This window comes from Haliotis rufescens, unplaced genomic scaffold (assembly GCF_023055435.1).
Source record: "Haliotis rufescens isolate VD_foot unplaced genomic scaffold, xgHalRufe1.0.p SCAF_23, whole genome shotgun sequence".
NCBI lineage: Eukaryota > Metazoa > Mollusca > Gastropoda > Lepetellida > Haliotidae > Haliotis > Haliotis rufescens.
In genome coordinates this window covers 1,372,032-1,394,916 of record NW_025963924.1, presented here as the reverse complement: position 1 = coordinate 1,394,916, position 22,885 = coordinate 1,372,032, and the positions used below count along the sequence as shown (strand labels likewise).

Sequence of the window (22,885 nt, the reverse complement as noted above, 5' to 3'; positions counted from 1 at the left end):
CTTCATCACTAGATGGCTGGTTGTGGGTGCTGATGTGACAGTGGAACGTCATCGTCATCCTCAGAATGGGACGCCGTCACTGTTTGGGAACCCACACTCGCGGAGGCATTTCTGTTTGGAGTCTTCTGTTGTTTCTAGTCAGGCAGCAAGACTTTAACTTCTTTATTTCCATAATACACCACGCAGTAAGACATGGAATATCCCAATACAGTAAACTACGGTTATAACGAACTCAAAGGGACCACTAATTTTAGTTCGTTATAAACATATATACACCATTTATACAGCAAATGGCTTGGACCAAAAAAACAGTTCGTTATATCCGCCAGTTCGTTATAAGCGTGTTCGTTATAACCGTAGTTTACTGTATGTGTATAGTGTATGAGTAGGCAGTAAATGTACATCGGAAGAGTAAATAGATACACTGTATTAATTTACATAGCTACTTTAATGAAGATATCTTTTAACTTAAGAATAATTGCTGTATTTTATAATAATTTAGTTTAGGTATTACATAATCATAACTGTTAAGATAGTACTGTCTTACTGTCAGAAAGTAAGGGCATTCAAGTATGTAGTGGAATGCATCGCTAACTGTTAGTTGGCACAATGTACAGACTGTCAGTATATGCAATATTTAACCAGCGTCCTCTTTCCACTGGTAATGAGTGATTACAAGTACGACATATTAATAGATTTTTAGAAGGTTGACATAAATCATCTACCAGTATGTGCGTGTGTGTGTATTCCAAATTCTGGTTTTAAACATGGATACAGAAAATGTACAACTTTATGGATAACAACTTCTGGTTTATTGCCTATAGCGACGTTTCAATATAGAATCTTACACCGTTATCAAGCTGGCGTGACAACAACCAAGTGATGAGAGGTATATATGCATGACATGTTGTGAAAGGCAGCAGATTAACATTGACAACAACGTGTAATAGAAATCGAGTAGCTACTTGTAATTTGTTTTCTTTTTTAAACAAAAAAACGATTGTACAGTAAGAATAACAAATAGTACACAGGTAATCAAGCACGCGGGCAATGAAGCCAGACGTAACGTAATGAGATGCCGTCGGTATCTGGCTTTGAAGGATCGGATGATCCCCTGGTCAAGAGTGAGTGAGTGAGTTGGTTTTAACGCCGTTTTGACAGTGTCAGTTTAATGTTATGGATGAAAGCCCGAAATGTTGCAGGTGTCAGACGTTTACCACTTTGGGGGAACAACCACGGCACACGAATCTGGGACACGAAGCTACAATCAGCGGATCCTGGTACAAAGGGACGCAACTCTGCTCAGCGTGGCTGTAGGCCGATGTGTCTCACGTGTCACACAGTGTTCCCTGCCCGTACCCAGGTTGTGAATCGAACCAGGTAGTTCGGCATGTCGAGCGAGCGCTATGACTTATATGTCCACTAGACTACCTCAAGGCCCCGTTTGATCTTGCGCGCGATCTTCACCCACTTGTATCGAGACTCGTGAAGGTCCGGGGAAGAATAGGTCTTCAGCAACCTATGCTTGCCGTAAGAGGCGACTAACGGGATCGGGTGGTCAAGTTCGCTGACTTGGTTGATGCATGTCATCGTATCCCATGCGATGCTCATGATGTCAATCAATGGATTGTCTGGTTCAGATTCGATTATTTACGGACAGCCGTCATAAAGCTTGAATATTGCTGTGTGCGGCGTTAAACAATAATCAAACAAACAAACTTGTATCGATTATCAATCTGTTTGAGCACGTATTACGTGATATAGCTGAAATTCGTCATCAAAGTGACTGTTGGTTGGTTGGGCATATTTCATTATAAATTATGACTCTAATCCTGGTTCGCCTCGATTATGTTTCTAGATTTGTAAGCACCCCACCGGTTCTCGTGGGTTTCGCCAAAGTGAAACCTGCATCACATTAAGCAGACACGCAGTGATATAACTCGAATACTGTTAAAAGCAGAGGTAAACCCAATTTCACTCACTCACTCACTTATGTTTTGACTAAATCAATGAAACGGTAAATGTATGTCGGTATACGAGAGACATCCACAACTGCAAATACAAAGAACATTTCTCGAAGAATGGATACGATTTTTTACTCCAGTTTTGAATTCATCAAGTCTCTTGCATTTGATATTGTAAAAAATAAGACTATTTCTTTGACGAGGGAATCCGGGGTCAGCAGGCTGCTTTGCGATAAATACATGTTCATCAATTTCTGTCCTCTGTTTGTTATGAATCAACCATATTACATTTAATATCGTTGAAAATAATATATCCTCTAGTCATCGCGAAAAATAATTACAAATGAAAAGAGAATGACTGCATGCAGATGCCAAAAGTTCAATTTCGATTTATATATCCATTTTTGACGACATCTTGCTACTGGTAGGATTTTGTTGACCATTTTCCATTTGGCATAACTTAAAAGGACACATCCTCAAGTATGTGGGGAAATTACCATCAAAACTAAACGTCGCTTCTGTGAGGAAGGGGATGGAAGATAGTGATGGTCGCATTCTTTTACTATTTGCTTTTTACGCATGCAGTAAGACTGCATTGGTACACATGTGGGCTGAATGTGCAACGATTTGTTTCTCCTGCTCCGACCTGGTTTATCCCATCGCATTAGGCATCGATGTAAGGTACACATCCTCTAGAATGCAGGTACATTATGTACATAGCTAAACACTATTTCTGTGAGGAGCTCGGAGGGAGAAAAGAAAAATGTTTTCCGCGTTTTTCCATTTGCTATAATCAAACACAAACGTTCAACGATGTTTCTACTTTGTTATAGAAACGGAGTCGTGTTTATCTGGTGGCCTGGTAGCGCCCGCATCTGCCAGAATCTAGTTCCCTGACTGACGCAGTTGCGCATCCATCACGGACCTCCCGAGCCACAACGTCAGCCCCTCCCAAATCAGAATTTTAATGCAGAAGATTGATAGATCTGGCAGATGTGATTGGATGATTTTAAAATATTTTATGCCTGCTTCCCTAACTCCACTCTCTGCATGAACAGTCCAGGAAACAGCAGCAAGCCTGGAAGAGCAAAGACTCAACCTTTGCCTAATTTCGGGTAAAAAGAACAAACAGCTTTACTATTACAAATAATATTCTTCAGAGACTCAAGGTGGGACTGACCCGATTCAGCCGCTTGCCACTACAGTGATGCTGCGGTATCCTAGTCGTTGTCAGAGCCAGGGAAGGAACCACATTGAAGACATATTGTTTGTTGTTGTATTAATTCCGCTGAATCCAAGCATACACGTCCATGTGAAATAGCATGTAACAACGTTGATGATTTCTGTTTTGGCAGAAGGGAATTATGGGTATGGCCACCTGTCACAATTGTAAACAGAGAATAAGTCATCTGAAGACTGAGCTGAAGACGTTTGGTGAGAAATCCGAAGGGTCCCGGCAGAGAATGCTGGAGAAGAAGGTCCGGACTCTGGAGTCTAAGCTGGTTAAACAAACTCAGAAGGAGCAGACCAACAAAGTCCATTATGAGCGCCTGTTGAAAGAGGAGAGGGAGCTCTTGAACAGACTTAAAGATGTAACTGGTCGCTTGCGGAGCCTTTCCTTTAGCATGCTGGCTAACAGCGAATCCTATCTTTAACCGACACACATACATATACACTGTCACACGAAACACACTCACTCATCCAAATCTTTCTCTCTCTCACGCTCTTGTCTTCATCTGTTTCATGCATGTTTCTTATCAATCCCACTTTTGATTTTTTTAGTTGGTTTGTCTACCCCTTCTTCTTTCTTTATTCCCTATATTGTTTGTCCCCACACTCATCCCACCCAGACCTCTGATCATGCACGCCAAGAAGCATGTGACCTGCACAAGAGTAAGTTGGAGTCGCTAGTTTCCAGTCTCAGAGTCTTTGTTGTCAAAACTCTGCACGGCATTTGTATATTTCATCTATAGTTACTTTGTGGTTAATATTCGTCTACTGTATTCTTGCAGGGATGCGTATTAAGCAAAGATTCCCAATGGGTAACTGAGGGATGTCTTTTGGCTGGAGCCGATTGGTGGTGGGTGGACGCAAGCACTTCGGGTACTACCCTGCGGATCACGTGATCTTGGAGAGTTAGGCTGTCTCCTCAACACACACTATGAAACAATAGTGAACTGTACATGTTATGAAAGTGTTGTTACCGAACTGCTAGATTATGTGGATATATATTATCCCCAGTCATTTGATATTTTTGAACATACTATTGAGGCCCGTCTTCTGTTTACATATTTTGACCCATTTTGACCATCATTTTGGATTTATTTCACACCCCTGTTCTCTCGCACTGGGGAGCTTATTTCGACCAAACGTTTGTACTTTCTCTTTGGGCACTTTTGATTGAAGTCTATAATTTCAATAAATATTGATGAATTGTAATCACACTGTGTCTGTCTTCAATGTGGCATCCCTTCCTTGGATCTGACAACGACTAGGATACCGCAGCATCACTGTAGTTGCAAGCGGCTGAATCGGGTCAGTCCCACCTTGAGTCTCTGAAGAATATTATTTGTAATAGTAATGCAGTTTGTTCTTTTTAACCGAAATAAGGCACAGGTTGAGTCTTTGCTTTTCCAGGCTTGCTGCTGTTTCCTGGACTGTTCATGCAGAGAGTGGAGTTAGGGAAGCAGGCATAAAATAAACACGTTGCCGGAACTACTCACACGCTACATGACCCTGCTTGACCCGACCTCTCACCTTCACGCTCGTCCCGTCTCATATACCTGTGAATGGAAGACCAGTGTCCCGCCCTTCGCCTCTGAGTGTACGTTACACACAACCAAACGTTATCCCATCGACTTCTATAGTACACAGCAGCTACATGTACTTGTGTGCACAGTCTGGCCTTAAAGCAGAAATATATAAATTGTCTATCTTAGCTAGTTCCTTTTCCGAGTACAGGAAGCCAAACACACCACTCCCAGTTCCGCACCTAATGTCAACTGCTTGAAAATGTCTGTGGTCATATTCATGTTAAAAAAAGACAGCACTAAATATTGAAAAAGTATGGTCAGTTTCTATTACCGGACGGCTGGGCATTTAAAAAGACATAAACTTCTTACACAAAATCATCCAATCACAGCTGCCAGATTTCTTAATCTTCTGCATTCAAACTCCTCTATGAAAACCGATGGGCAAACGACTCATTCTGATTTGGCGTAGTTGCACCTGTAGGGAGGGGCTGACGTTGTTGCTCGGGAGGTCCGTGATGGATGCGCAGCTGCGTCAGTCAGGAGACTAGATTCTGGCAGATGCAGGCGCTACCAGGCCACCAGATAAACACGACTCCGTTTCTATAACAAAGTAGAAACATCGTTGAACGTTTGTATTTAATTATCGCAAATGGAAAAACGCGGAAAACATTGGTAATTCTCTCCTCCCTCCTCACAGAAATAGTGTTTAGCTATGTACATAATGTACCTGCAATCAAGAGGATGTGTACCTTACATCGATGCCTCATGCGATGGTATAAACCAGGTCAGGTCGGGAGAAACAAATCGTTGCACATTCGGCCCACATGTGTACCAATGCAGTCTTACTGCCTGCGTAAAAAGCAAATTAATAGTAAAAGAATGCGACCATCACTCTCTTCCATCCCCTTCCTCGCAGAAGCGACGTTTAGTTTTGATAGTAAATGCCCCACATACTTGAGGATGTGGCCTTTTCAGTAATGCCAAATGCAATATGGTCGACAATATCCAACCACGATTAAAAAGGCGTCGAAAATGCGCAGCTAATGACGCACATTCGTGTATTTATCGGACACAGCCTTGAAATGCGACTTTTGGCATCCCCCGCATCCCTCCTCGCAGACATTTTCTTTGCATTTGTAACTATTTTCCCGCATACAAGAGGATGCGGTCTTTTCAACGACATCAGATGTAGTGTGCTTGATACATTTCAAAGGGGAGCAAGAATCGTCGAACATTCGCTGTGAAACACCTACAAACGAAAAATGGCAAATAGCAGCAAATGCGACTTTTGGTGTCTCTCTCCTCCCTCCTCCAGAAAGAATCTTGGAATTTTAACTTATTTTTTTAAGCATACAAGACGATGTGGTGTTTTTAAGGATAGGAAATGCAATGTGTTTGATACATTCCAAAGGGGATTAAGAAATTGTTGAACATTCGCTGTGAAATACGCACAAAGGAAAAATCCAAATCCAAATGGTTTGCTACATTCCAAAGTGGATTAAGAAATTGTTGAACATTCGCTGTGAAATACCCACAAAGGAAAAATCCAAATCCAAATGGCAAAGAGCAACAAATGCGACATCTATCAGCTCCCTACTCGCAGAAAGTATCTTGGAATCTTAACTTATTTTTTCCGCATACTAGAGGGTGTGATCTTTTAACGGTACGAAATGTAATGTGTTTGTCACATTTCAAAGGTTAGTACGAAATTGCGGAACATTCGCTGTGAATTCCGTACAAACAAAAATTACAAATATAAATGGCGAATAGCAACAAATGCGACTTTTGATGCCACTCACATCACATGTCGCACATATACTGACACACATTTTTAGTTAGATTGACTAAGTCTTAACGACACAACAGTGCATGTGGAAAGTCGCCGTTGCTTACGAGTCCCGATCAGCTTGCAATCAGCCAGCATATGACCTCATCAGGTTGTGAGCGCATATTCGAATCTCCAGAAATGACGTCATGATAGAACAATATTTTATCGCGAAATAAACCACGCTTCGTTCTTTATTGTTCTTTGCGATTTATCGCGTAGCTGTCTAATACATTCAAGTCTCGTTAATCCGACACTCGTTAATCCGACAATCGGCTTTATCCGACAAATAATGGGAACTGATTATATCAGTGCTATTAATCCGACAGTCTTGCATTCCGACTCGGACACACTTAATTTGCAACGAACTACCAGAACAGAACCGTTTATTCTCTCCAAACCACCGGCGGTGGTACAAAAGAGTACCAAAGAATAAGCATGTACACATAAAGTAATAATATGTAACAAGATGACAGACTGTATATTTGCACAATATTACAAAAAAGTAATTGACAGGTAAATAAAGTAATCAAATTTTTTTACACTGGCAAACTTAACTAACCTTCCTACTTCATAAAGTACATGCTACAAATTTCATAATTTTGTCAGTCATGAACAAATAACATTAACAACGTTACGAAGCCAAAATATGCCCAACACTCTGACTCATAATCATCTCCTTGTCTCAAAAGATCCGGGTTAGAATAGGTATATCAGCAACGCTACTGACGGGATCGGGTGCTCATCCTGGCTGACTTGGTCATAGAGCTGGAATATTGCGGCGTTAAACAACAAACAAACTTTAGCTGTCGGAAGGGTTAAATGATTTTCTGACAATCTCCATAGCGTAGTGGATAGAGCGTCTGCCAGGAGAGCGGGGGGTCGGTAGTTCGATCCCCTGAGCGCGTGACACCAAAAGACGTTAAACTATGGTACTTGTTGTTACCCGGCCTGGCGCTCGGAAGCAAGGAGATAAAACAAGGACTGGTCGGGTCGGAGTCACTATACAGTGTCTGTGTAGGGTATTCGTGTATGTTGTCTCAGTTGGCTAACACTATAAAACCGGCTTAAGTGACGAGTACACGCATGCACACACTCGCAAACACACGTCACTATATAAGTGAGATAATCTTATCACACTACGTTTAACCCCTTTTCACCTCACCCCACCTTAGTGATGTTCCTTTCTGACACAACCCTTTACTAAGATCAAATATATTCGGTAGCACATAGTACACATATCGAATTAACCCAAGCTCACAACTGTGACATATTAAATGGGATGACGTATCAATAACTTCCGGTATTTCAATTTCCGAATCACGTGCTCCGTATATCACATGTCTGCTCCTCGTGTTGTGGAAATGGCACTTCCGGTTACCTATAGTTCACCAGCCGCCTCGTATTTCTAAAGATCTCTGTGACATCAGCAGAGAGTTTTCCTCGTTGGTACAAAAGTACGATTAGATTGAACTGGTCTTATTTAACTGTCAACTCAGGGCCACGCGTCAACTCATAATCACATTCCGCGTTAAGGGAGTCGTTTTTCCGTCGTCACTAATGCAGTTTCCTTGAAGCCACTGTTGGCGTAACCTAGCGTACTGAATACGAGGGACGGCGTATTGAAGATTTTGATCAACTAAAACTGACATTATAAATTCTAGGACCTTGGAGAACAATGAGTTCTGAAGATTCTGTGAACGCTAGTATTTTGAAATTTGGTCGCCATGAATTTCTCAACGAAGAAACTGAGATGGCGATACCAATTCTTATAATTCTTGGACTAGCAACGTTGATAGGAACGTTTGGCAACGTTCTGATTCTTGTAGCGGTGAAAACGAGGAAGTCCATGCACAACGTGGAATCCATCTTCATCGTCAACTTGGCCTGCTCAGATATGTACGTCACGACCTTGGCAGACCCCATGAGTATCGTAGGTAAGACAGAAGCCCTGTTGAGGGAGGAGGGGGGGAATTAGAATAAGTCACTATTTGACTTACCAAAAAATCCAGGGTCGATTGTCAAACGTTTTCTTCGTCATTTGAATAACAACTTCACAAAAAGAGTGTCGCTCTGTTTCTCTTTCAGTATCTGCATATTCAATACCTGACCATGTGTTCTCGACAAAAGCAATTCTTAATTAACGTTAATCATTCAAATATTGATTTGATGGTATCGTGGAGACATATTTTGTACGCAGGCTTGCCTTTGCTTTAAGGTGTATCCCTCTCTCTCTCTCTCTCTCTCTCTCTCTCTCTCTCTCTCTCTCTCTCTCTCTCTCTCTCTCTCACACAAGATGGTACTTGTTGTTACCCTGTCTGGCGCTCGGCATTAAGGGGCTAAAACAAGGACTGGTCGGCTCGAAGTCAGTATACTGTGTCTGAGTAGGGTATTCATGTCAAACTGCGGCATGGTATCTCAGTGAGCTAGCACTATAAATCGGCATCAGTCCGGACTAGTACAAGCAGCCAAACACACACACACACACACACACACACACACACACACACACACACGTGCATGCACGTCGCTATATAAGTGCAATAATCTTGGACGCGACGTTAAACCGCATTTAACCACACCCCACCTTACTTTATTTACCCTTCAGCCCATCCCTTTCTTTAATACAAAACCTTAAATAAAGCAAGTCTAGATTTTCCTCAGGTTAGCCACACTCAGCAATATTCCAGCTATATGACGGCGGTCTGTAAATAATCGGGTGTGGACCAGACAATCCAGTGACTGACATCATGAACATCGATCAACTCAATTGAGATACGATGACATGCATCAACCAAGTCAGCGAGCCTGACCACCCGATCTCGTTAGTCGCCTCTTACAACAAGCACAGTCGCCTTTTACTACAAGCATAGTCAGCTTTTACGACAAGCATAGTCGCCTCTTACAACAAGCATAGTCGCCTCTTACAACAAGCATAGTCTACAAACAAACAAAGCAAACAAACCCATAAACGCTGTATACACGGTTTCTAAATTTTACTTGAATGAGTAAAATTTCGTCTTAAACGTCAAATATTTAAAGAATGACATTTTATGGTAAAAAGATTATTACCCTCGTGATTTTCCGTATCGTAAATGTCAAATATTAAGAATAAAGAAATATGTATTATGCTTGCCAAAGGATCGTGAAATACAATTCCTAAAGTATGATATTTATGACGCGGAAACCCAAACAGGCAGCTAATAATCTTAGTGTACCATCTTGTAACGTCTTTTGGTGTGAAGTGGCCTGCAAATTGAGTGCAGCTGTTGAAATAACCGAAGACAATATTGCGTGAAAAATATGTTGCCATGTGCCACACACTGCCAACAAACAACATGTGACAAATAACCAGCCAAATCACCCGTCAAAATGAAAGAATCTGACAGAAACTGAAACGTCAAATAATTCATTGTAAAACAAACAAACCAAAATACTCTCACCGTCGTCTCATGCTCCCAAATAAGTGTCTGGATGGTTGCCAAGGGAAGATTGTTCTACTCTTCAGAAAGAACATTGCCGAGTTTCAGTAAAGTTGCCGGGGCGACCTGCAGCTCGTTCCCCATGTGTTCGACAGGGTTGAGGTGTGGTGACCGGGCTGGCCACTCTGTGCGGACAATGGACTCTTGCACTAAGTAGGCATCAACGACGGGACACGATGAGGTCGTGCGTTATCGTCCATGAGGATGAAGTCCGGTCCGATCGCACCAGCATAGGGTCTCACGTACACATCCAGAATAGAAAGCCATCCCTGTAGCACACACCTGTCATCGTGCCCCAATGTAGGACATAGAGATCGGTTCTTCCAGCCCTACTGATCCCACCCTAAATCATGATTGAGCCCACTCATAATCGCCCATTTTCGCCTACGTTGGAATACTGTTATCTTTCCCCTTGTCTACGATGCACTCAGGCACGACGAACTGCGACGTCAAGACAGTATCTCGATTCATCATTGAAAAGTACTGGAGTCCAGTTTTTGTGTGATCAATTGACGTGATGTGATCTTCAGCCCAACCCACACGTGCCTGCCTGTAATGTCGGGTCAGTGGGATGCGAATGTATGCCCTCCGTGTCCAAATACAAGCCTCACGAAGACGACTACGCACTGCCTGAGGAGAAACGAAACGTTCACGCCACTGGCGTTCAGCAGGTCATTTCTGAGTGTGGTGACAGTCACGAAGTGATGACGACTTGCTGAAATCAGGACACACCCATCTTCCCGCTGTGTGCTGGAACGCTATCGACCACCTGCATGTCGCTGGGTAGTTGATCCAAACGTCTGGTTTCAATTCCATGCCCTGCTGATCACACTACGGCTGACCCCATTACGTTTGCAACATGACGCTATGTTGACCTAGCTTCAAGCATGCATGCATCTGCCTAATTCTTCGGTCGTCAAATGACATCTTTGACGCTGAGTGGGCATAAGTACATTGAATGACTGTCACTGATAATGATGTGCAATGATTCTGTCACGATCCACAGGTTTTCAAAAACATGACTGCATGCCTGTCCGTTCATAATGAAATTTTGGTCCTTTTGGGGCTACCCACTTGTGTACCTGGATATTTCAATCTGTATCTGTTGGAGGATTTTTTGATATCATCAAACCTTTATCCTTACCAAACTTTAAGGAGTATATTTTTTTAAAGGGTGTGCGAGATGAATGCTGTGCAAATAATGCACATGAAAAAGAAATAGAAAGACATGCATATATAACATAAGTTTCATATAAACATACCATCATGAAATATACGTTATCAGATTCATGACTGGCATAAGGAAATTAAGGAACAAACCTAGAAACATTAACGGGACCCAAGATCCTAGGTTTCTAGCCTACCCAAGGGACGCAACTCTGTACAGTGATTGCGGCACAGTGCACGACAACGCCATCCGTGCCCCGTCGGCGTGACGAGTAAGTGAGTAGAACTATACGAGCAATGTTCCAGCAATATTAACATTGTCTCAATTTTGATAATCAAACTCAGAAATTGGCTTCACTAGCCAACGCTTTTCAATAAGGCATTGCTGTGATATGACATGCAATACTCACACTTTTTGCATAAGAGTATCACCCACGTGAAAATCCGGATTAGAATTAGTGTTCAGCAACCTATGCCTGATGTAAGATGCGACTAACGGGATCGGGTGATCAGTCTCGCTAACTTGGTTGATGCATGTCATCGTATCCCAATTGCGTGGATGCTCGTGATGTCAATCACGGGATCGATTATTTACATACCGCCGTCACACAGCTGAAATATTGCTGAGTGCGGCGTTAAACAAAAAACAAACAAACAAACTTCGGCTGTCGGGAGGGTTAAATGATTTCCCGACAGTCTCCGTAGCGTAGTGGATAGAGCGTCTGCCGGGAGAGCGGAGGGTCTGTAGTTTAATCCCCTGACCGCGTCGCACCAAAAGAAATTAAACCATGGCTGTCTCACTGGGCGAACACTATAAAACCGGCTTACGTCCTGACAAGTCCACGCACGCACGCACGCACTCACACACGTCCCTATATAAGTGAGATAATCTTATCACGCTACGTTTAACCCCTTTTCACCTCACCTCACCTAACCTTAGTGATGTTCCTTTCAAAATTAACCCTTTAAGATCAAATATATTCGGTAACACATAGTACACATATCGAATTAACCCTTGCTCACAACTGTGACATATTAAATGGGATGACGTATCAATAACTTCCGGTATTTCAATTTCCGAATCACGTGCTCTCTTGATCACATATCTGCTCCTCGTGTAATGGAAATAGCACTCCCGGTTACATCCGGGTTATTCAGTTCACCAGTCGCCTCGTATTTCTAAAGATCTCTATGACATCAGCAGAGAGTTTTCCTCGTTGGTACAAAAGTACGATTAGATTGAACTGGTCTTATTTAACTGTCAACTCAGGGCCGCGTTGATGCATGTCATCGTATCCAAATTGCGTAGATAGATGCTAATGATATCATCACTAGTTTCCCTGGTCTGGACTCGATTATATACAACTTGGATATTGCAGAGTGCTTAACGAAACAAAGGTATATAAAAAAATAAAAGAGTATCACATGACTTCGATCTGTAGCTGTGAATACCTTATTTTAGAAAGTTGCAGAACTGAAATTCATTCTTTGATAAAAAGAAATCCCAAGATAACTCTTATATAACAGAAATAAAAGTAATCATAGTTTCGCTTCCTTACAGGAATTAAATTTACACACGTAACATGTCATATGTCTTTGTCGAAATGACACCACTGATTCATATGTATCTTGTTCCTGTTGAAAAGGCAATGTTTATCTTGTAATCAACGTTATCACAGATGATTTCCCGGTTGGATGTATGAATATAGCAGGTATCTCATGTGTTGATACACGTACAGCATTTTCAAAAAAATATTGAATATAAATTGTTTTACCAAACCCTAAATAGATCACATAGGTTTTTTTTATATATTTCGAATAATAATAACGTGAAAATTAGACGTTTGTGTCCCATCGTTTAAATGGCAGATCACAGGTGCGGAGCGCCGGTCGCACGTGGTGCACGTGACATACGTGAAATGTGTTCCCTTAGCCTTTTGCACGTGCACTTTAGTGACTCGGGTTACGAAATGCAACAGTTTTGGTGAGGTGAGGTGAGGTGGGGTGAGGTGAGGTGAGGTGATGTGTTGTGGGGTTTATAGTCTGGAAGTTAATTTAAGGTACCGACGTTTTCTACAATATCTGAAAAACTATTGGACCTACTATAGTCAAAGTTGGTATGAGATTATTAAACAGTCATATATAACTGGATATGACATTTAAAGACAATCGGTACATGAATAAAAAATCTGTCTATTTAGCTATCACTATATTTCATCAACAACCAGACCTGTTTGTCACGGGTGGACCGAGTATTCATTGCACCAGCTATCTGCATAATGCTACCCATGCGACACAGGGCCATATGACACAGTTGAACCAATCAACTCAACTCAAAAGGTTGCACGGGAATCACGCACGCACGAATACGGTGTTAGCATTAGATTTCATGATATCTCAGTGCAAGCATCTTTCCGCTGATGCGAAAGGTTTCGTTGTTAAAATATTTGAATACTTTAAGGCTGAAAGTGAAAGACGTTCGCCCTTCTTTGACATTTCAAAGTACATGAAAAGAACAGTTACAGCTTCCCAAACAAACTGTAGTTAAGATTTTGAACTCTCATAAAAACACATGCTCCCCTGCACATCCCTTAGGGGGCATCTCAAAACAGGATAGGAAATTAAAGTTAGATTCCTTTGATAAGAAAGTTGTCAGGGACGTGATTCGGCGGTTAACACCAGAAAATGAATTTATTCCAACACGAAAACTAAAACAAATTCTCCTTACAGAGCATGATTAGATATTTCCAAATGGACCATTTGTAAACTCCTTTCCAAATTTGGATATCAATACAAAAAGACGAAAGGGTCGAAACTAGCAATGTGTGAACGACCAGATATCATTCGTTTGCGTATCAATTATTTGCACACTATTAAAAAGAAACGAGAAGAAGGCTATGAGCCTGTCTATTTGGACGAAACCTGGGTTAACGCCTGCCACACAGCGGCTTACCAATGGTCTCACCCAGATACCAGAGAGCCACAGCGCAAGATCCCCCCTGGTAAAGGGGAGCGCCTGATTGTCCTCCATGCAGGTTCCCACAGAGGTTTCCTCCCTGGGTGTGATCTAGTGTTCAGATCCAGATCTACAGATGGAATACTACCATACCTAGATGAATAGTCAGGTTTTCTCTGTGTATGTTGAGGAGCAGCTCCTCTTAGCACTGCCTGATAAATCCTTGGTGGTTATGGACAATGCTCCCTATCACAGTTGACGAGATCCTATTAACCGTTGTCTAACCTCAAATTCCACCAAAGGTGAGATATGTCAGTGGTTGGACAACAACCGCATTGCTCGGCCCACGAAAGCCAAAAAAACTGACTACTTCCAACTGGTTCTTCAGAACAAACCCCCGCCCTCTTATTTGATTGGCAACATGTTGAGAGAACACGGTCACGAAGTGCTTAGACTTCCTCCTTACCATTGTGACTTGAATCCCATCGAACTAATCTGGGGTGATTTGAAAAATATGGTCGCACGGCAAAATAAGACCTTCAAGCTTGCCGACGTCAAGCAGATTGTCTTGAAAGGGATGGGAGAAATTACAGATGTACGTTGGGCAAACTGTGTCCAACATGTTATCAAAGTTGAGGAAGAGTATTGGAAACAAGACTGTATCCGACCAGATACTGTCCAGCCTGTTGTTGTTCATTTAGGTGACAGCACAGACTCCGAATCTGACGACGAGGGCATTTCGTGGGACCAAGAATAGTGCAATACATATACCCCTGTTTCACTACAGACATGTAATAGCCCGAATTACCACGTATATGAATTCTTACATATTCGTACATATTCTTAATCATTTCTTAAGAATCTTAAATATATCTTATTTGATTCCCAAACATTCTTGTAGTTCGTGGGATTCGTGAGAAAAAATTTGTTTATCAAAGAATTTCTAGTAATCGTCTACGAATTTCAGGTTCGCGCTTTGTAGCTCATGTCGTAATCGGGTCTGTCCACTTTGTGCAATTCTTGGCTCAGAATTTGATTCTCTTTCCCCCGAAACAGCCCCGAAAGTCTCGAATCATCTACGAAAATATTAAAATATTTTCTTCGAAACCATAAAGCAATGATTTGTCTAAATAAATAATTACGTATGATATATTACACCTAATAACATGATGTATGAAATATAATAATGTGGCAAAGAATGATACATTCAAGTCAGTAACACTGACCTGAAAAAGAATGCAAAAATAATTCGATAAATATTATTAAATAACTGCTTGAGACGCCCACCGCTAACACCGTATTCGTGCGTGCGTGATTCCCGTGCAACCTTTTGAGTTGAGTTGATTGGTTCAACTGTGTCATATGGCCCTGTGTCGCAGGGGTAGCATTATGCAGATGGCTGGTGCAATGAATGCTCGTTCCACCCGTGACAAACAGGTCTGGTTGTTGATGAAATATAGTGATAGCTAAAATAGACAGATTTTTTATTCATGTACCGATTGTCTTTAAATGTCATATCCAGTTATGTATGACTGTTTAATAATCTCATACCAACTTTGACTGGAATAGGTCCAATAGTTTTTCAGATATTGTAGAAAACGTCGGTACCTTAAATTAACTTCCAGACTATACCTTCATGTATCACATCGTTGTACTTAGATAATCACGTGTTTGTGTGGGTCATTGTTTCTGTACGGACTTGCGGTGTCATTGTGGCAGCCCACTGAGATACCATGCCGGAGTTTAACCTGGATGCCCCCCTCAAACACAGGATATTAACTCCGAGACGACCAGTCCTTGTTTTATCCCATTAGAATAGGTCTTCAGCAACCCATGCTTTTTCTAAAAGGTGATTATGCTTGTGATAAGAGTCGACTAACGGTATTTGGTGGTCAGGCTCGCTGACTTGGTTGATGCATGTCATCGTATCCCAATCATGATGTCAATCACTGGATTGTCTGGTCCACACTCGATTATTTACAGACCGCCGTCCTATAGCTGAAATATTGCTGAGTGCGGCGTTAAACAACAAACAAACACACATCAATGTCGAGCGCCGCGCAAGGAAAAACTATTACCATATAAACAATCCGTGAAACTTTCCTATCGTATGATGAGTAAAAAAAATGCAAATCAGGTCACCTACCAGGAACTACTTGTATTTATTGTATAATACAAACTGTTAGTTCTATCTGCTTCCAGCTGCATTTGTTAATATTTATTATGAAAATAGCCACGTGGGGATTCCTGGTTAGAACAGGTTCCCAGCCACATCTCGAATTGCTTTGTGTCACAGTCGAGTGAATTGGAGGCTCCCTGGCTTTATTTCCGACACCGCTCGGCAAAGTCCGGCGCTCGCCATTGTTCAGTGCCATTACATTCTGTGTTAGGGAATTAGTGGCCCAACTATTTCATTCTCTTGAGATCTTGAGGCACTCTCAAACTATGTATTGACTGGATGTATGTTATCTCCTATATGTTCGCTACCTTATTCATGTGTTGAAAATGTTTTTGTAACTGTGATTTTTAAACAGGGAAATTTATATGTACACTTTCTCATATATTTATGATAATTTTTGCCTCCTCAATAATTTTCATAGCTTGTTGAATATCCTTAGTGACACTGTTGGCTAGCTTATGTTCAGGGCTTTATTTTGATACTTACATCTTCAGTATAGATATAGTAGTTAGTTTATTATTCACGTTTTCCCCATGTTCAGAAACACAGTTTGGCTAAACGCCTCAGTCTGTTGTATTCCCCGGCCCGCGCCGTATATTTATACTTCTGTCAGGATCTGGTGTCTTCACCCCGCAGGATTCGTTGGGCCGTTTTGTACGGATCGGTGTGCTGCTGGGTGGTATCGTTCGAAACTCAGGTTTCGTTAGTAGTGGTTTCGGGACACTTTTCGAATTTCTTCTGACATGGTCGGATTGTACAAAACTAAACTCAGAACGTAATCGGTGGATGACCAACCTTCCGTGATTGTCTAGCTTTTGGGGAATTTTAGTATTTCTTTGTTCTGTCAATGGAACTGAATCTTTAGTCGTTCAGAGTAGTTTGATATTTAGACGTACTCGTCTACTTTGTAGTTTAAGTGACTAAGTTTTGGGATAATTTGGGTTTATTTCCCGTTATTTAACCCAGCCGAGGTTATTCACTCATACGTGTTACGTTAACTGGCTCAGGTCTTGGTCGCAGCCGACTTAATTGGCTGTCTACGCATCTTGTCTGTATCTTGTCAAAGTGTTGTTTTAGCTACTCTCATTTTATTACTGTAATACAGTTGCTCAGCTAAGCCGCTTGTGTATTTGCTTAGATGTAATTAATCAGTGATCTTTGTCAGCGCAGATTGGGTTTATATGATCTTTTATTGTCATTTATTAGTACAATTAGCTGTTATTAACAAACCTGTGAACCTAATACCACGTTTTCATTATTATTTAATTCTTATTTAATGATGCCACGGTCATGTCCCATTAGTCATACGCCCATTTGTCATACTCCCAATAGTTATACAGCAAATGAGGGGTTAGTTAAAACAACAATAGGCATATACCCTTTGGTCAAAATGGATTAGTCCACTAATTAGAAAGCTTGGGATTAGTTTATTCTCTAACATAATTATCTATACTGAGTATGACACAGTCTTACGTTAAGTAATATACATTGAAGTTATTTGAACATAATACAGGACAGTCTTTGATAATCAAAACATTCAAATTAAAGTTATTTAAATAAATACCTATAATATGTAAGGAACAAGTACAGGATTCATCTCAAACTATTTACTGTTAATTACTGAGTTAAATTGAGTTTACTCAATTTAGTGAAAAAAACACAAACTAGTACATAAAAGTGTCTATGTTTTAGACTCTAGCATATCACTCTTGTTATCATGGCAGGATTGATTGACGTGGAATATGTTACTTCTAGGCGAGGTACACAGCAGGTACTGTTTCAAGGTCACCTTCACAACAAGAACTCTACAAAGGAACACTGTATCCACTGGAAGTGTGTCGTGAAAACTTGCTGTGGTAGAGTTACAACAGTTGGAAAATATGTCAGGTACACCACTCCTCATAACCACGGCCCACAAGAACCTGACACAGTTAGATTTGTCAGTAATATGGTAAGAGGTGATGTGGAACTTGAGTGAACTTGAGGGAAAGTGGACTGAGACAGCTGACGGCCAACCATATCTGTTGTTTGCTGACGGTGATGGCGAAGAAAAGATGTTAGTCTTTTCCTCTTTGGATCAGCTGACTGTTTTGCAGTCAGCAGATAACTTCTACAAGGATGGTACATTTTCATCACCAACTCTTCATTATCCATGCCAGAAGAGGTTCGAAGACCTACCCCTTGGTGTTTGCTCTTCATCCCGATCGCCAGACAACAACCTACTGCCGGCTTTTCCACCGACTGAAGGCAGAAGTACAGCTGAAACTCAACAGAATCCTCGCTCCTGTCACCGTTCAGACCGACTTTGAGCAAGCCGCCATCCAAGCTATCGAGACTGAGGTTCCTGCAGCCAGAGTGAGAGGATATTACTTTCACTTCACCCAAGCCATCTGGAGGAAAGTACAAGACTTGGGGTTAGCTGTCCCATACCAAGGAGATCCTGAGGTCAGACGCTGGGTCAGAAGAGCATCATTCCTGGCTCTGTTACCGGAAGCTGACGTCCAAGATGCCTGGATCGACGCCATGGACGATACGCCAGAACTAGACAACGCTCAGAGATTTAATGATTATATTGTAACAACTTGGGTTGATGATGATGCTAGATTCCCCATCCCTCTATGGAATCACCACCGAAACATTGGACCTCGCACGAACAATAATCTTGAAGGCTTCCACTACCGACTGAACAAGTCTCTGTCACATCCTCCTCCAAACATTTATCGTTTTGTTGAACTGATCAAGCAAATTGAGAATTCTGAATCTGCCAAGATGCGTCAAATTGACTTTGGTGCTGCTCCCCAAGGCAGAAAACGAGTGTATCGCGAGAAGGAAAATCAGATTGTGGGACCAACTCCAAGTAGGTCAGAAAAACTGTGTTCAGTTTCTGGATGCTGCTGGTTATCTGTATCCAACTGACCACTTAATGTGAAACTGCCAAATCAAAATGTTAATATGTGATCCTGTGTTAATGATCATTTAACTTGCAGTGATTACTTAATGTGATTATTTATGTATATATGTCATATAAGATTATAGGTCATTGATGATGATATGTGCTATGATGAATATAAATGCTATGCTGAGGAGTATTAAAAGATTATTAAAAGTATTGAAAGTTGTAATTTTGTGTTTCTTGGATCATTCCACTTTAATTGTGGGTATTACAAAGGTAGCTGTTGGTGCAGTCTACCATACCATATGTTGTTTTAACCCGTATGACTAATGGGAGGACACCTGATGCCACTGATCATTGGAACACAGCTTCGTGACACCATCTAGGCTTGTCGTAAGAGGCGACTAAATGGATCGGGTGGTCAGGCTCATTGACTTGGCTGATGGTGTGTCAGTTTCCCGACGGCGTGGATCGTTGTTCATGATATTAATCACCGGACTGTCTGGACTGGACTCGAGTATTTACATACTCTGTCATCATATATATGTAGCTGGAATATTGCCACCAAAAAAATCATTTTGTTAAAAAATCAGAGGTGAAAATTCCCACATACAATGAGAGCATTTTAATGACGTCTTCAGACACAAGTGTTTGACACCAACTCGTACTTCAAGTCAGTGTGCCAAAGACCACGAAGCACATTTTCTTCTACGTTCCTCGTGCATGGTCGTAGCGAGGTGAGACAAGTATTTGAGTCTTCAGGTGGTCAGTGACACATATGCCGATTTTAGAGCGCATATGATATTATATAATGATATTATATATTAATTATATATAATGCCTAATTTAAGTTAAGAAAATGTAATCATATGCATTTATTGATTTCTGTAATTTAATAATATATAATATGTGGCTCTTATTTTAAGACTTCTTACTTCTTAAATCTTCTTACTGTACATGACCGCCTCCGTTGTCCAGTCAAAAGGATCTTTACCCAGAGAGCAGAAGGTCGGTGGGTCGATCCCCTGGCTGCTTCATACCAAACGACATTAAAATATGGTATTTGTTGTTACCTGGTGTTCGGGGATAAAACAAGGACCAGTCGGCTTGGAGTCGGCTCGTTAAAATGTAATGCAATGTACATTGGGTACAATGTGTGAAGCCCATTTCTGGTGTCCCCTGAACTGATATTTGCTGGAATATTGCTGAAAGTGGCGTAAAACCATACTAACCCTCCATCCTCACCTGACTTTACACAACAAACTACTTGTCAAAACATACAAAGAAAGCTTGACGCGCATTGGGGTGGAATAAAAGGTCACGCTTTAAATCGTCTTCAGGGAACACGGGTGGCCCCGTTGTCTAAGGCGGAGCATATTGCTGTGCAGAGTTGCACATCTAAGACGTACCAGAAACCTGTGATCGTGGGTTTGGATCCGAGATTCTCCCAAATTTTGTGTCTGGGTTTGTCAGCACCATGGGTTTCACCAAAGTGGTAAACGTCTGGGACCTGCATCACTTCGGGCTTTCCTCCAACATTAAGCTGACACATCGTGATATAGCTGGAATATTATTCAAAGCCACGTTAAACCCAACCCAATATAACATGTGACCCATGAAGATCCGGGGTAGAACAGGTTTTCAGCAACCCATGCTTGGTGTAAGAGGCGACCATGCTTGTCGTAAGAGGCGACTAACGGGATCGGGTGGTCAGGCTCGCTGACTTGGGTTGATGCATGTCATCGTATCCCAATTGCGTAGATCGATACACATGATGTCAATGATTGGATTGTCTGGTCCAGACTCAGTTATTTACAGACCGCCGTCATATAGCTTGAATATTGGTGAGTGCGGCGTTAAACAACCAACCAACCAAACATAACCTGTAAATGTGGTATGTTGACCAAAAAGAGTTTTTCCTTCATAATGTTTGTGTTTTAAAATACAGCATGTGACCATTATATTCCGATACATCTCCACAAATAAGTTTTCATACATTTTAGACAACTTCATTGCTTTTATTGCAGCCAAACTGGAGGGCTCCGATTTCTTCGACCGTATCCCAGGACTGTGTCGGGTCATTGGCTCGTTGTGCACGATGTCGTGCGTGGCGTCTCTCATGACCATCGCCGCCATGAGCTGCAACAGATACGTCTTCATCGTCCACAGCAAATACTACAGAACCATCTTCAAACCTCGCAACTGCGTCATCTTCTGCATGAGCTTCTACTGCGTGGGTCTCTGTCTCGTCCTGCTCAACCTCGCCAACATTGGCGACCACAACTTCGACCACAAGAGCCTCGAGTGCATCTGGGCGCGGATGGCGACGTATCCCTACACCGTGGTATTCTCCATCGTGCTGGTATGGATGCCAACCACCGTCACCGGAATCTGTTATCTGCGCATGTACCTGCACGTGCGAGCTGTGAGAGAGCGCGTGAGGCAATCACGTGGCGACAGGTCCAAAACCAACACGAACAAACCTCTGAGTTTTCGACTGGCCAGAACACTATTCATCATCTATGTCGTGTTCAGCGTTTGCTGGATCCCCTACACGCTCATCATTGTCCTCGACGCAAGTGACACGTTTCATTTCGGGGCGCACGTGTATATCGTGGTTTTTGCGCATCTGCACCCGTCAATCAACTGGCTTGTCTATTACGCCACTCACCGGAAGTTCCATAACGCTTTCCTTGAAATCCTGCACCTCAACAAGTGTTTGAATACATAATCGGATGTGCAGGGTCACAAACGCCAAATCACAGTTCGAAACAAACTGGTACCACTAATGATATTTGGAGAGAAAAACAAAACCCTTTATAGGACTCGACGATACCTTTTGTTGTGCTGATTAACAAATAACATTTAAAATAGAAGCATTGTGAATGAGAATGTGATCTGTATGATTCGTTGAAGGAATGAGTGAGTTGAACGAATTTTCATTCATGCCCCAACCAAGAGTGATCCAGTCTGGACAAATGAACCAGTGATCGATAGTGTGTCAGGATACGGTGACATATGAAAGCAGACACGTCTTAAGACGTCATTCAAATCCAATCTTATAGTTCGTTACGATACCTCGCTGTGTGAAGATATGACGACACCTCCATAGAAGGTGGACTCAAGGTTGCGTCAAATAAATACCGGGCGAACTTTGACTACCCAATGAAAATGAAGGTTTCATAGTTTCTTGAGCCAACCAGGTTTCTAAAACGATTCGGCATAATTTCCTAAGATTTAAAACCCGAATCCAAGGGATAAAACCGACGGTCATCAGCCCCGATGTTTTATCCCGGGGATGAGGGTTTTAAATCTCATAAAACCTAGTGCAACGACGCGCAATGCACGAGCAATGTCAAACCGACAAGATTGTTGAAATCAAGTTTGGAATCATGACATATCACACTCTCTCCTTTCAATTTGTAGGGGGCACGGGTGGCCCAGTCGTCTAAGGCGCCGCGATTCGCTGTGCAGGGTTGCGTCCCTTGGGCACGCCAGAAACCTATGATTGCGGGTTCGAATCCCGGTTCGCCCCGATTATGTTTCTAGGTTTGTCAGCACCATACCCGTGCTCGTGGGTTTCACCGAAGTGGTAAACGTCCTTGATCTGCATCACTTCGGGCTTTCCTCCCACATTAAGCTGACACGCCGCGATATAACTTGAAT

General features: G+C 42.0%; 1 protein-coding gene across 1 annotated transcript; it reads left to right on the top strand.

The window, feature by feature from the left end:
* Nucleotides 1–8,093: 8,093 nt before the first annotated feature.
* LOC124140144 (melatonin receptor type 1A-like) lies at nucleotides 8,094–22,526 on the top strand. Its single transcript, XM_046507554.2, has 2 exons — nucleotides 8,094–8,479; nucleotides 21,247–22,526. Exons 1-2 carry the CDS (start codon nucleotides 8,221–8,223, stop codon nucleotides 21,948–21,950), a joined length of 963 nt encoding a protein of 320 aa, XP_046363510.2. The 5' UTR covers nucleotides 8,094–8,220; the 3' UTR covers nucleotides 21,951–22,526.
* The last annotated feature ends 359 nt before the right edge of the window (nucleotides 22,527–22,885 follow it).